The sequence below is a fragment of the Cyclopterus lumpus genome, chromosome 15 (assembly GCF_009769545.1).
Source record: "Cyclopterus lumpus isolate fCycLum1 chromosome 15, fCycLum1.pri, whole genome shotgun sequence".
In the NCBI taxonomy this organism is placed as follows: Eukaryota; Metazoa; Chordata; class Actinopteri; order Perciformes; family Cyclopteridae; genus Cyclopterus; species Cyclopterus lumpus.
In genome coordinates this window covers 15,646,464-15,661,035 of record NC_046980.1, presented here as the reverse complement: position 1 = coordinate 15,661,035, position 14,572 = coordinate 15,646,464, and the positions used below count along the sequence as shown (strand labels likewise).

The window sequence follows — 14,572 nt, the reverse complement described above, 5'->3', positions numbered from 1 at the left end:
TAAACACCAGACTCCTTCGTAATGAAAATCCATTAAAAAGAAGTGGGAAAAGAATTGACACACTTGGGGTCATGGCTTGGCATGGCAACGGGAATGCATGTAATCAGCTGTATGGGTTGGTTTCCGTTACAGTTGTGCACTGTAACACTGACTTTGGGGTTGGTGAACAAGTTTGCATGAAATTTGATGGACTGTACACATCTTTACACTAACTTATTGTGTAGTTATTTGTATGTGTATGAATTAATGATTTGTGTTTTTATTTGCTCAAACCAGCTTGGCGCCATTTGCCCCTTGGAGGGACAAATGAGGTATTTTTTAATTGAATTGAATCAAAGTATCAGAAAGCCATTACCAGTACAACAAAGAAACACCCAGGTGTATTACTTGGCCCAGACTTACCTTTTCCAGAGCAGTCCAGCAGTAGCAGACACACCAGTTACACCAGCCAAGGCTGCCAGCATCAGCCTCCTCCGGCCGGAGCCTCGCACCGCCCCACTGTGGTAGCGCCGGGACAACTGCGCTAGCCCCAGTGAAACTGCTGATAACGCCCGCAAGTGGAACATTCTGCAGAGAAAAGTGTAAAGGGAGCGGTGAAACTGCTGACAATCTTAACAGGGCCTACACAGGACTTAATGGACACAAATTAATTGACATTCTCCAATTTTGTTTTAGGAAATGTTTTCTGGCATGTCATTAAAGAAAAAAAGTAAGTACACATGGCAAAGAACTGCTTCTGTTATAGCAAATATTGACAAATAGGTGGATAAATCCATTTGAAACCACACATAGAAGCGCTGACACCGCCTTTCCGTCCTTCTGCAGTCATAAGCCATGAGGTCTTCGGTAGGGATTTGGAGAATTTGACTAAAAAACTAATTAACACTCATCTCAAGAGGAAAGCTTAGAACAATAGCAGTGCTCTCGTGGGATCCGTCTTCACACAGCGCTGCAGGCAAAACTGTACCTTTAAAAGTCAATGCATTAATGTCCTGGAATCCTCACACAACTCAATAATTAACAACAGAAAGAAAGGATAAAACTAATTGCAACCAGTGCAGCTAAGCTCCAGAACTTCATTTTCAACCAGACGGTTGCTTCATGTCATAGAAAGATGATTACAAATCAAGCAAAGGGCCACTGGTGTGTATCTGTAGCTCCCCTGTGTGTACCAAGGATGGGACAGATGAGTTCATTCCACTGAGGCCTGAAGCTGCCATGTGTCGATATCCTATCAACTCTTCAGACATTGATTGTCAAACGGATTCAGTAGAAAGACAGAATAATATGCTAATTGGAGGGTTCAGCAGCCCTTTACTATTGGGACTGAGGGGAACAGAAAGCATTGCATGCACAGCAATCTATGAGGCTGGAGACGGATGCTTAGAGACCGATGTCAAAGATATTATTGACATAAGTGAGACAAAAAAAACTTTTCTGTGAAACAGAACCACTTGAATTAAAGTCGATGGCACAGAAAAAAAATCTTTAAGCACTTGTATTGTGGTTCTAAACATTTGTTGAAAAGGGGATACACTTTCAATTTTGGATGATCTCGATGTGTTTTTTTTAATGCACTCATTGTAAGTCACTTAGGACAAAAGCATTCACCAAATGCGTGTGTAATAAGTACCAAAAACTATGAACAATTAGCCATATCTTTTTCATAACAACGGGAAATTATGAATTGAGGAAATCATTTCTGAATAATTTCTCAAATGACATGAGAGAATTTATTGATGCCCATATTAGATCGGCTTGAAATGCATTTAGATGGTTTCATGTTCAACTGGGAACTTGTCTCAGCTCAGCCACAGATATGTACACACATATGCCACAACAAGCCTAAATATATATGAGAGGCAAAGGGACAAAACAACAAAAACTGTTTTTCTCGGTCTGTTTGACTCTAAGCTGCCAGCTGAGGACCACCCATGTAGGCTAATATAATTGATGTTTTCCTGGGTCTATGAATATGTCAACTGAGCTTAAATTAATTATTTTCAAAGTGAAAGTTATTCATGATCTGTGAAATCCCCAGTTGGAAGCTTGGTGCTTGTAAAGAAAATAGATTTTTACAGCGGAGACACACCAATGCACTCTTTTTTTCTCATCAGCGTGGCAGAACCTTTTTAAGCAGGGGACTCTGGGAATGTGAAAGCTATCTTAAATGAAAAAACTGTGAGCCATACTACAGCTACAGCTCCTGTATCTCACAGGGCACTGAAGGGGACTGTGTTATTAAAATATGGTAACCTACTACCTTTGGGGGAGAAATCCCTTTTGAAGAATGTACATTCAAAAACACACGGCAATGAACAATTGTTGAGGGAGATTGAGGGACTACAATATGCTAATATTACAACAAACAAAAAGAAGATTTTGTTCCTTCTTTTTTTTGAAGATGTAAGTGTGTTGGATTGAGGTTTTACATTATTACACATTCTGCATTTTGTAAAAGTTGGAGAAAAAAATATCAACAGTGATTTTAGGGTGACTGATGGACATAATGTTGTTATTTTCAATGTGTTTGGTAAAGGTTTTCTCCAGCTGTTTTTACAGGCCACAGCTCATTGACACGTTCACCTTTGCTGCTGAATATACTAACATAACAACCAAATTGTTCTTCACTTCCCAAAAGTTAACGAGAGATGTTCTCAACAGCTTAAACAGTCCTTCTGGGGGCCAAGCAATTGGTCTGGTCCAAACGACCACACGCTCCTAACAGGCGCTGAGCTAGGGCCCTTAAAACAAGCAGGCAGATATCTTCAAGTCAGTGGTATCCCCCATTTCTTGCTTTTGTTCTACATCCATAAAGCAAGCGACAACATTAGAAGTACAAGAGTTTGCCGTGTTTATAACATAATCAAACAGTATAACGACTTGTAGTTGTCAGGGTCTTTCTAGAGATAGATTGTTTTAGTAATTGCTATCAAGATAAATGATTGTCAAAAATTAATCGAATCACTGATCAATTCAAATATTAACTAATATTTTATTTAACCTTTTTTAACCAGGCAACTCTTGGGTTGCACGGTGGTGTAGTGGCTAGCACTGTCGCCTCACAGCAAGAGGGCCGCGGGTTCAATTCCCGGTCGGAGCGGTCCTTCTGTGTGGAGTTTGCATGTTCTCCCCGTGGCAGCGTGGGTTCTCTCCGGGCTCTCCGGCTTCCTCCCACAGTCCAAAGACATGCTGCAGGTTAATTGATCTCTAAATTGCCCATAGGTGTGAATGTGAGAGTGAATGGTTGTATGTCCCTACATGTGCCCTCGATGGACTGGCGGCCTGTCCAGGGTGTCCCCTGCCTTTGCCCTATGTCAGCTCCCCCGCGACCCTAATGAGGATAAGCGGTATTGAAAATGGATGGATGGATAACCAGGCAACTCAATAAAAAAACTCATTATTATTTACAATGGATGCCTGGCTATAGTTTACATCCAATGCTACCTGGCTGTTACAATAAAGCTAGTCCCACAGTTCAATCCAGAATCACATTCAGGCCTTTCAATCTAGTTTGCTGGGACCTGAAACTGACCTGGGACCTGGTAAAGCAATATCACTGTTGGTCATCAACATTGTCCACCTCCTGACAGTTATGTGTTGAGAGGCCCACAAGAGAAACATAAGTGTCTGTGTTGTGTGAACACTTCTCTGTACTTGGACGATTACATCCTATAAAACCAAAAAGGGAAAGCAAAAAGAAGTGGGCAGTATCCGCTCAACAGCCTGAGGCACTAAAAATTATGTATTATGCCCCGAGTGATCCATTCCTCTCCAGGATGCTAAATTGTGCAGCTCCTCTGTTGCTTGGGGAGGTTTTCTGCCTCAGAGTGGTAAATAAAAAGAGAAATTGGGGATTATTGTCAGGACTACAAGGTGCACAGACAAAGAGAAGTTTGCAATTACCCATCTAATTTGGACACTTTTAAATTGCTTAGATTTTTAGGCAGGACTGTGACTTGCTTGGGAGTTATGACAACTATCTTACAAAGTAATTTGTTAAAACAACAAGCACCGTGTAAAATTGTTTAGCAACCCTCACTTATCCACTGTTTTGAATTATTACCGGTAAATGCATAAGGATAAAACACTTGACATACAGACAACAGGTAATACCACTTGAAGGTTGGGCTAATAGGAGGACAGGGTGGTGACTCACATGATAGTTAGACATTTCAAACACTAACTGTGTGGGCTGCAGGTGAATTGGTCAAAAAAAGGTTGAACACTTTATGTTATATGTATATGTCACAAATGAATGGTCCAACATGCCATGGCCTGAACAGATCTGGCACCTCAGTTTGGTCAGTTGCTCCTGATAGAAAACTGGAGTCCAGAGGCACCCAGGGGTGCTAACCTGCAAGGTTCACGTGAAACCATTCCCAGGTAAAATGAGGAAAGGCTTACTTTCAGCAGAAGTTAGCACACGACTAGCAAGTGATGACATGAGGGTGTTTGACACCAACATTCAACACGGCACACTCAAATAGTTAGATATATCTATCTTTAACGTGGCAAATACATAATGGTCAAAAACATAATGGTGTCAACGTGTCAGAGCGGAAACCCGAAAAGTTGTTCCCATGACAGACAAGGACCTGAATGTTTTGTTTTTAGCCGTGAAGTTGACCTCGTCAGCTTGCGGTGCTGTAATGTTGAACTAACTGTCAATAACGTTATCTCCATGTTTCCCACGCCGGTCCTAATTGTGTCTCACACGTTCGTGGTGGCGTGACAGAGCTCAGCTGTCGAGTCCGGCAGTCCGGTGATTGTTTGGCAAGGCAGCTAACGCTAGCTAGCAAGCTAACGGTGACCGTTAGCATGACGTCTCCGTCCGTGAGAGGCGACTCTTCACCGCTTACACACAAACTTGGCGTCACGTCGCGCCACAGTTACTCACGTTAGCGACGATACGAAACGCCCGTCAGTCCCGAATGATTAAAAAAAAGAGTCTCCGGCGTGTTGTCTTCCCCTCTTGTGTCTGCAGAGATGCTCCGCAGCGTAAACAGCAGTTCCGCGTTGAGAAACAAGCGCGCGGGGCGATGCGCACGCGCACCCCGCCCCGTGCAGTTTAGACGGGTTCTGTCCCACTGCTGCTTGAGTGTGCGTGCAATTACTGTGTGAATGGCCCAACATCAAATGTCTGTAACGCATTTCATGTAATTTCATCAGTTAGCTGCAATTAGAAGCTCCTATTCAGCACAGCCTCTCCCCAAATGTAAGAGCTGAGTACTTAATAGGTCTTACATGTTGGCCATCAACAAAAGGCAAACAGTTCACGGGAAGAAAATGGTTCCCTAAAAGCACATTGAGCTAAATAAATCCTATCTGTTATTATTGACTAATTGACATGACATTGTATTGAATAGTATTTTCTTTTTGTGTTTTTATAAATACAATTGGATAACTGTGAATCGAACTATTATAGAATATTTAGCATTTGTTTTCAATGAATAAACTGTTTATTTGGTATGCTTTGATCTATTTAGCTCGGGCAGTTCTATTTCTGATTTTAAAAAAACATGCATTTTAATAACATAACTGAATTGTGCTGGGAGAAAGGGGGTCTCTGCTGTCAGTCATTCATGCCTTGAAAGAGCTCCAGTGTAAAAATGTATCAAAACTAAATAACTTGCCTCGTGGCTGTGTGCTAGTTCTAATTGTTGCCTTGAATACATATTTGCTGGTCTGAATGCATAATGTGAACCAAAAAGCTGGGGATCTGCTGAGTCGACTGGGGATGTTGCAGTGACTTGTCATTTCAGCTTGGTGCAACCGTATGTTAATAAGGTTATGAATAAAGTAAAGATAGTATATACAATGCTATACAGCAGTGGATTTTTGGTCAAGTCAAAACATCAGCCGGTTACTTTCAGAAGTGCCTTTTACGTTTAAAAGCAGGAGGGGGCGCGTTGGAAACAGCCATACACCTTCTTTGCTCAGTGTCAACACAATTATTTGAATATCATCCCACTTTGGTACATAAACCTCTATTAAACTACATAATGTTATTACACCAGTCCTGAATTCATCTGTTGTATCAGATCATCAAATTATCATGACACTTTTTTTGGGCGTGATGCATAAAGCCAGCAGGTGTAATGGCTTTAGATTGATTCAAGGTATGAACAGTGAAAACTGAGCCAAATGTTTCTCCTTTGAGCATTCCTGATATTCAAAGAGATTATGTTTGCATTTAGAAATCTAACACTGTGCTGACGAAGGGCATTAGAATCTGAGCATTCTGTCTCTATATTTTTAAATTCACACAACTATTACAATAACAAATGGGCCTGTGGTCGAAAAGGTTAGGTCCGTTTTCTGTGAGCTTGTGTGCTATTTTTATAGTTGCTTCATATATTACTGTTTTCAGTGAAATGTCAGTGAAGTCAACAGCACTATGATCCAAAATCCATACATCGAAACTAATAACTCCGATTACCTTATTCCAAATTATTGTCTTTACTAATCTATTTGTCTTTTTCCACCATCTTCTGTTAAAGCAATTTTGTATACCCCCTCCTCCTCCTCCTCCTCCTCGCTCTCTTTCTCCTCTCTCTCTTCCTACTTAATTGTGCCTGCAGACCTCCAGTGCAGGGTTCATTAATGCAAGCAATTTATCAAAAGGGCCACACAATATGTTACTGTCAACTATTGCAAATTCATATTGAATTTGAATAGCTTAACAAAAGTAATAACCACAGTCGAGATGCCAATAATGGCAGTGCATTTTTCTCTAGTTTAAAGCCATTCATCTTGTTCACAATCGCTATGTCAGTCTTTTATTTTTCTCATAAATATGCATAACACAATGCAGATCAGTTCTTAAAATGGTCCTAAAGACATACAGGTTTGGATAATGGAACTAATCAGCACCCCATAGGCCAGCACTCTGTTCCACATGCAAAATAGATACTCAGATAATGAGTCTGAACAAGTTGGAAAAGAATTGCTGCTAAATTATTCATAACCAGAGTGTTTTGAAAAATCTGTCACCATGTCCGATGTGTCTTTTCACGGTGTAGGGTTCAGTGTCCTGGCCTATTAGAAGTTAGGCATCAACTAACTGAGTCGCGTAATACTTAAATGAGACGACAGCTTTCTCCCATTTAAATACGTACTTCCAATTTGTCTGACTTTATTTGGGTTGAAGGTTATGCACATGTTTACCCTGCAGTCTTGGCATTGCATTGCAACGGTAATCTGAACAATAGCATTAAATGCCGATTACATCCATCCTGCTATTGTGGCGGTGCAAAGGTGGCGCAGGTGATAAGACGGCCGGGCCTGCAGAAGGGCCGCTTCTGCTCAACTGTTTTAGTACGTAATGACAGTATTGCTACCCCTGTGACTTGTGTTTAGTCGAAGAGGGTGTCTCACTCTTGAGTGCTACATTAAGAACACACTTAATCCATATGGGAGTGCTAGTTTTCTGAGGTTCTGTGCACCCAAGATAAGGTCGCAGCTGAGCTGCTTTGTCGAATGAAAACTACGGTGAAACTTGATCCACAATCTGTAGCTCTCTATAATGGTGAAAAATGGCTCAAGTTAAGACCTGCAGACAAAAGCAGCCTCATGTTTCAGCAGTCATATTGCTGTGTGGTGTCTGTGAGCCATCAAATGTGTAAGAGGAAGCAATACAAAAAGAAAAGGCAGCATACACTGCCTGATTAGGTCTGTGTTTACATGAGATGGTGGTGTGATGAAATAGTTATACACCCACGCATTCTTGCTTTGGGCATTGCCTTTTTCGTAGACCCATGGGAGGGGCTATTTCATGCTGCTAGGAGACATTTCAGGCATGCATGCAAGGACATGCACGCACACACTCACACACGCATACACACATGCACACCTCCTTGTGCTCAATAAAAAGCCATTTCTGACCTTGAGATATGGGTGGAGTTCTTTCTCTCTTAAAGTTTTTCTTTTTTCACAGTCTGTAGACAACTGTGAAAAACGATTAGTGTCGACAAAGATTATATTTGAATTACATAAATCAAGATTCATGTGAATTTCCCATGCTCATATTGTATAATTGTATAATTCAGAACATTAATGTATTTGAAACTGGAATTTATGAGGAATAATTTGAAATGAAAATCATTGTAATTGTGAACTCCTCTTTTTTAGTTTTTACTATAGTAGTTGAATATTTGGCGCAACCAGTGTTTAATCTTATCGTTGTATATCTGCACCGTTACTATCGATCTTTATGCTGAGAAATTGCTGATTTGCTGATTATTTATATTTCATATAACAATAGTCATGCAGTTGGTACTATATGTAGATAGATTGTTTGCGTAATCTTGTGTAATTACTTTTATATTAAAGTGTTTTATTGGCCATGGAAACAGTAAAATGAGAATTGAATAAAAACCAATTGGTGTAATAGCTCGCATCAGGATCCAACAAACTCAGATATTGAGGTCTGACATAAGTAATTACCATTTCCATAGTTTCTTTTTATGAGCAGATTACACTGATTTAATGTTGTAAATCATGCAAAACCTCATGATATCTTAAATGATTTGATTACTGCAGCTTCTCTTGTTTGCAGGGCTGATAGACCATATATGCACAGACACACTGTCTTGGTACAGTATGGTATACTGTAAAAGTGTAGCGTTATGTCAACCAGTGCCTTGTAGTATCTGGCACCACAGATTTGATTTGGGAATCGAAGCAGCCTTGAGGCTGTGTCCATTCGCATTTGCATTTAAATTGCATCGCCCACACAGCTCGATGCACTGCACCTGAGAAAGTACAGGAGGAACTGCGATGAGTTCTGGAGCAATGACATGTTACTACTGCATTTCACAAACAAACAGAAGACAATAACAAACAACCACAAAACAAACAAAGCTCTACTTCCTTATTAATCTTATTTCTAATTTGTCTATTTCTTATTCTCCAAAGCTTGAGCCATGGCATGTTATCGTATCAATCATACCGTAAAAGTTACAAAATGTGCTCTTGTACATCAACAATTCAAGAGTTACTTTAGGCCATGCTATCTGGGTTCTGTCTTGACCAATACAGGTGTGGCACTGTGTGACCGACTATAGGTCAAAGATTAAGGAGAACATTTTACATTCCACTAAGGGGAGTCTCCTTGGCATTCATTGACCTAAAGGACACATTAACACACCTATTACCGACATGTGTATAGTGGTTGACTGATTCTGGAGAAAACAATACACACTTGACTGCTCACCCTCATGATCTGCCAATGGAAAAATGCTTATGCATCAGGAAGTAGCCCGTGCTGTTTTAAAAGTCACTGAAGATCATTGCAATTAGATGTGATCCTGTAGGCTGCTCCTTTGGAACATAGTGCTAAGCTAATATTAGACACGGTTATGGAGTCTGCCAAGATGTCGCCGAACACATTCAGAAGTTCTATTGCCTGTGTCTTTAAGGATAGTTGAACATCTGTGAAGTGTCAGTCAGCTGTCAGAGACACGTTTTGTTGTGGTTGGGTTGAGTGGCTATATACACATGATTACTTATTATAAATATGCAATAGCAAAAGAAAGAAGGAAACTTTGACCGCAGACATATTGCTCAGGGTTTTTTTTGGGTCACAATCCCTGTAATAATCCAGTAGAGATTTTATAAAAAGTAACTCAATACTGCGTTTGTAGTGGCGTGTTTTAATCTCCAATATTTCTTTTCCTATTGGGAGTGACAGCTGTGCCCGTGGTACCCAATACTGAGTGAAGGACAGTTTTTGTGTAGCTACTATCTCTCGCTGTTTTCGCTTTAATACTGTTGGGTTCCCCTCATTTATCTTGCAGTATTCTCCCACTGACATATAGAGATCGTAGACAAAGTGTTGAAACAGGAATCCCTGGTTTAATCTTTCTGACACTTTGTGTTTAATATTATATTTGGTGACCTGAAATGGAGCGAAACGACACTTTTACTCGCCGTGCTTTCAAATACACCACTTTAGGCCACTGTCCTTGTGTTCACTGCCACAACTGCGCACCCTTGTGATTCATTTACATGTCTGCATGGCGATCACACTTCCGTGTCCTGCAACAGAAAGGCTGAGTTACGGGCGTTTTTTCTGTTTTTGTTGGTGCGACAAATGCCATGGCATGCAGTCTGCGCACGCTTGTTTTGAATTAGCCAGCACGAAAGCGGCGTGTCCTTTGCACACTGGCGCAACACTGGGCATGTGTGCGAAGCCGTAGTCCAGCCCCGCAACCCGCCCACCACCCTCCCTCTTCCCTTCGGTGCGTCTCGGTCCGCCCGCAGCAGTCTCCTTCCCGGCGAGGTTTCACTCTAGAGATGGCTGTGAAAGTGTGCAGATCAGTACTCCTGTTGTCCCGGAGCAGCGGAGCGGTGGCCGGCAGCCTCCCCGCACTTGCCGTCTCTTCACAGCGACATCATCAGCACATAAGACCGGTAAGTCCCAGGACGTCTGGTGCGCACGGGGAGAGGTGTAGGACCGGGCAGGCAGGCTGGCAGGACCCGGAGAGAGCGCGGCGGTGGCGGCTGGGCTGGCTAAGGAAGTAAAGCTAACTAGCCTCAAGATTTTCCGTTCATGTCTTTCCTTCTGATTGCGCTTCACGGAAAGGTGAGGCGCTAGATGAGTCATGATGTGTATCCCAACCCGGTGTCGTGTGGTTGTTTATATCCACAGTGGGACGTATAGAGCTTTGACAGAGGCAATGCAGGTTTTTTTTTTGTTTTTTTGTTAAGCCCATCAACACCCCACTGGCGCTGCCCCGCCGTTTACTGTAACCAGCCTTCAGACACTCTGCCCCGCTTTCACACAACGCCTCATATCTCTCGCGTCCTTCAACTTTGCAGGGATATTTTTTCTTCTTCTTCTGGTTGCTGTTGTGTGTGTGTGTGTGTGTGTTCATTTGAATGGGATCCCGTTTAAGATGTGGGATTGTTTCTGCAGTAGATGTTGGGATCGGTCTGATCAACGACGGAAAGGGGATGGGTGTCTTATTCTTGTGCTGTTGCAATGAGGAAGAGGCTGCAGCTTCGGGAACGGTTTGAATGGATGACCGTCCATGACCGATGGTTCCCCCTCATCTCTCTCTGCTTCTACCTGGTGTGTGTGCGCGCTGCAGCGTCTGTGTGTGTGTGTGTGTGTGTGTGTGTGTGTGTGTGGGGGGGGGGGGGGGGGGGGTGCAGCAGAACAACTCAGGATAATGAATGTCTGTCCACAGCTAGTGAGGACAACTACAGTTGTGCCACAGACTGATGGAGATCCTCGCGGCGTATTCGTGAACTCAAACACATATATGAGACTTTGCAGAAACATGGAAGCTCACACTTGGGGATGATGTCAGAGTCTCCAGCCAGCCTGCTGTCGCTCCCCTTCCTGTGGGTGTTTCCCCATTCAGCTGGGAGATCCTGGGTTTTCCTGCAAAACCCATGCAGGTCCTTCACAAGGCCACTGTAGCAAAGCACGAAGCCTCAAAACAAAACCCCAACAATGCTCCCAATAACCAGAGCATGAATGTTTTTACAAATAATTGGTTACACATCTTGTTCCTGCCCCTGTGACCCACTGCCTCAAAGTCTGAGCCTCTATGGCAGCTGCCTGAGGAGGGAGGGGAGGCGCAGGATGGACTTGAATACGCAAGAATGAGGAAGTCACATGGCACAACGTCCCCCTCACTGTACGATACTGCTGGGATGTTATGTGAGTTTTCTTTTACCTCCATTTTCCCCCCTTCTTTTTCTTACTCTATATTTGTCTTGTGATAGCCTTTTACTCGTTCTTGTACAAACACGCACACACTTCACGCGCCATGTGGCGTTATATGGCTACCATGGAGGTTAAGTAGTTGTCAGAATAGACTTGCGTGGTCCACACTGTCCCCCGGTGCTGTCGCCCTGTGAACTATTACGATGGAACACATTTGCCCCCCTGTGGGGAGGTAATATTCTCCTCTCTTCTACAATACGTAGGGCCTATTTACCTTAAATGATTAAACAGGGTTGCGGCTCGATGTGTATCAGCGGAGTTGGCTCTAATACATTTTCATTTTATTCCAGCCTGCACAGGTTGTAGTTTTATTTGCCTGTCATATTGGGTTTTTGTCCATCGAAGCGTTGCTGCTGCAGCTTCTAACGTGGGCCTGTTACCGCGTGACAGCCAAGCTTCTGTATTCATTGTCCTTCACTACAGAGTGGGGTCTCTCCTTTTCTAGACTTGTGTCTGTAAAGCTGCAGTGGGACACATACTTATGAGTTTCCATTAAGCATCTAGTGTCTGCTAGCGGGACATGTAAGACACAAATATGCTGTCTGGAGCTTCATTTCCAGCAGTGAGCAGACTTAACAGCTCTGACTGCTGCTTCAATAATGAGGTGCAGCAGAGATGGGTCAACTCTCCGGGAATGCAAAGCAGACCGTGGGCTTCAAGGCTCACATTTAACCTGCACCAGATTACTATTGAGTCAGCTGTCATACAAAATGCTGCTGTGTTGGCAGGTGAGTTGAGTCATTGCGAATCAACAGTGTAAAAGGGCTATAAATCAAAGGTTGAAGTGGGGTTTTCTACAGTATAAGCACACTGAGTCCATATGTCCATATATCTAAAATATAGGTTGAGATAATAAAAAAAATGAAAGGGAAATCAATTCACGTTTTTTTAAGTGATTTATTTATTTTTAAGGCGACTTGTTCATTAAAGCTGAGCAGTTGGTGGCTGTTGTGCTAGAGGCCAGGGGGTCGAGGCCGGCTCCTGGCTTTTAATCCAATCAGTGTAGGAGTAAACTAATTTATCCCTGCTGCCTTCACAGGCTCAGTAAGGAAGTTATCCGGATTAGTGTGATAAGAGAGTGACTGTCAGCTTGTGGCTGTTGTCTGTTCAAGCGGTGATAAGATGGTTGGATGATTGATAAACCTGTCCACACATGTTGTACATGTCATGAATGTATAATGCACATTGTATGGAGGACCAAATGTTCTGGCATGAAATAATGAATGAAATGTTTCATTAGCTGTCATTCATTTGGTCAAGGCTAAGTCATTATTCCATTTTCTCACTTTAGGGTCTGATGATTGACAGGTGAATGACCCTCTCCTGTGTGGAACATAAAGCTGGATTGGCTGTTCATGATCAAAAAGGTTTATGATGATTGCAGGTCTTATCCTTTCATGTCTGGTACCTTAATGGAAAGGACCCGTAATTTAGTCAGTGCAGCTGTGCTGTTTTATCTTTTCATTGATATTGGATTGGCATGAAGTGCAACTTAAAGGGTTTTCTGTTTTGTTTGAGAAAATTGATCGGTTTACTGCGGGGTTTCATACACTCCTGCTTGGCAAAGTGAGGCGATAGAATTTCAGTCAGTCAAAGGTATGATTACAAATATGATTGATTCGTTACTGGATTTACATTCTGGCCATGTTCCTCCTCCTGCTCTTTACATGCTTACATGTCGCCATTAGCATACAGTGTAAAGTGGCTTGGGTAAAGTGACTCCTTTACCAACTATGAATGAACTGCTTTGTGAAGTGCTTTTTTACTTTACATCGCCTTATGGCCGAGGAGAAAAAATAAATGTAGGTAAGGATCGTATAAAAGAGAGCTATCAATAGGAATATAATACTTTACAACAGAAATAGTGTTGATGATTGTTATTGAAAAGGTTGAATGTTATCGGTTATGCTAAGTCTGGTCTTGGACCAATAATCCTGTCCATATTCATTCAGAATAAGCACAGTCTAACTCTGCTTTTAGCCACTTTCACATCTGTCCCCAACAACAACTGAGGGGTTCAGTCCACAAGTGACTGAGTGTCTGAATTAGTTTTAGATAGTGGTGCTGCAGAGCAATGAACAGGAAATAGAGGAGAGGCAACCAATCTTGTGCCAGGCATATTGGACCAGTGTCCAGATACAGAATGATGCAGTCATTCCTTTTGTTGTGTTTGCCCTTCTGGAGGACTTCAGTGGCCACACAAATCTGGAATATGTTACAAGCTATGTGACCCCGCTATGTTTTTTGTATGGGGGAACGGTTTTCCATGAAATGAGGCCATGTTGCTACAGCAACATATCCTTTGTTTTGTTAGTAAAGTCGTGTGTCTCTTTATAGTACTGCTGTTTGCTCTCATTTGTTTGTGCGTGGGCAGCGGTATGAGGAAAGACGGTAAGGTGAAAGGTGGACTTATCGTGAACATGCAGAAATTAATCATTTGATCATCCTCACAAGTCTGCTGTGTAACACCCCCCATTCTTATTGTGAGGTATTATTGTGAGGAAAAAAAATCATACTTGCATACATAAATGTAGCAGTGACAGAAAACGTTTTGAAATGAATATTTACTAAAATTAAACTCTGCTCTCTGCGATAACGGTCGTGGGACAACTTGGCTGGTACGTTGAGCACCTCAAAGCCGGTCACGCGACCCTGTCGACATTTCATATTCTGCTAGTTGATTTAGAATACGTTTGGAATTTGCCTGGAACGAGTCCGGCTGTGTAAATGGCCACATGGCCTGAATGAAAGCGGGTAAGTCGTGACATCTCATGGCACTGTCGTGAAAATGCCACAAATTGCCTCGCACATGGTACAGAATGACAAGTGTTT

General features: G+C 42.3%; 2 protein-coding genes across 5 annotated transcripts in view; one reads left to right on the top strand and one right to left on the bottom strand.

Moving 5' to 3' along the window:
- The window catches only part of micu1 (mitochondrial calcium uptake 1), a 28,154-nt gene extending 23,098 nt beyond the window's left edge, over window positions 1–5,056 (bottom strand). For all 3 annotated transcript variants that reach the window (XM_034552299.1, XM_034552300.1, XM_034552301.1), the window contains exons 1-2: window positions 4,901–5,056; window positions 403–567 (exon numbers count right to left, since the gene is read on the bottom strand). In XM_034552299.1, coding sequence (XP_034408190.1) covers window positions 403–566 — 164 coding nt within the window. In that variant the 5' untranslated portion in view covers window position 567; window positions 4,901–5,056. The remainder of the gene's footprint in view (window positions 1–402; window positions 568–4,900) is intronic.
- Window positions 5,057–10,099: 5,043 nt separating this feature from the next.
- mcu (mitochondrial calcium uniporter) overlaps window positions 10,100–14,572 on the top strand; it is a 48,275-nt gene continuing 43,802 nt past the window's right edge. The window contains exon 1 of one of the 2 annotated variants that reach the window (XM_034551860.1): window positions 10,100–10,416. In XM_034551860.1, coding sequence (XP_034407751.1) covers window positions 10,300–10,416 — 117 coding nt within the window. In that variant the 5' untranslated portion in view covers window positions 10,100–10,299. The remainder of the gene's footprint in view (window positions 10,417–14,572) is intronic. The other variant, XM_034551859.1, reaches the window with a different exon arrangement.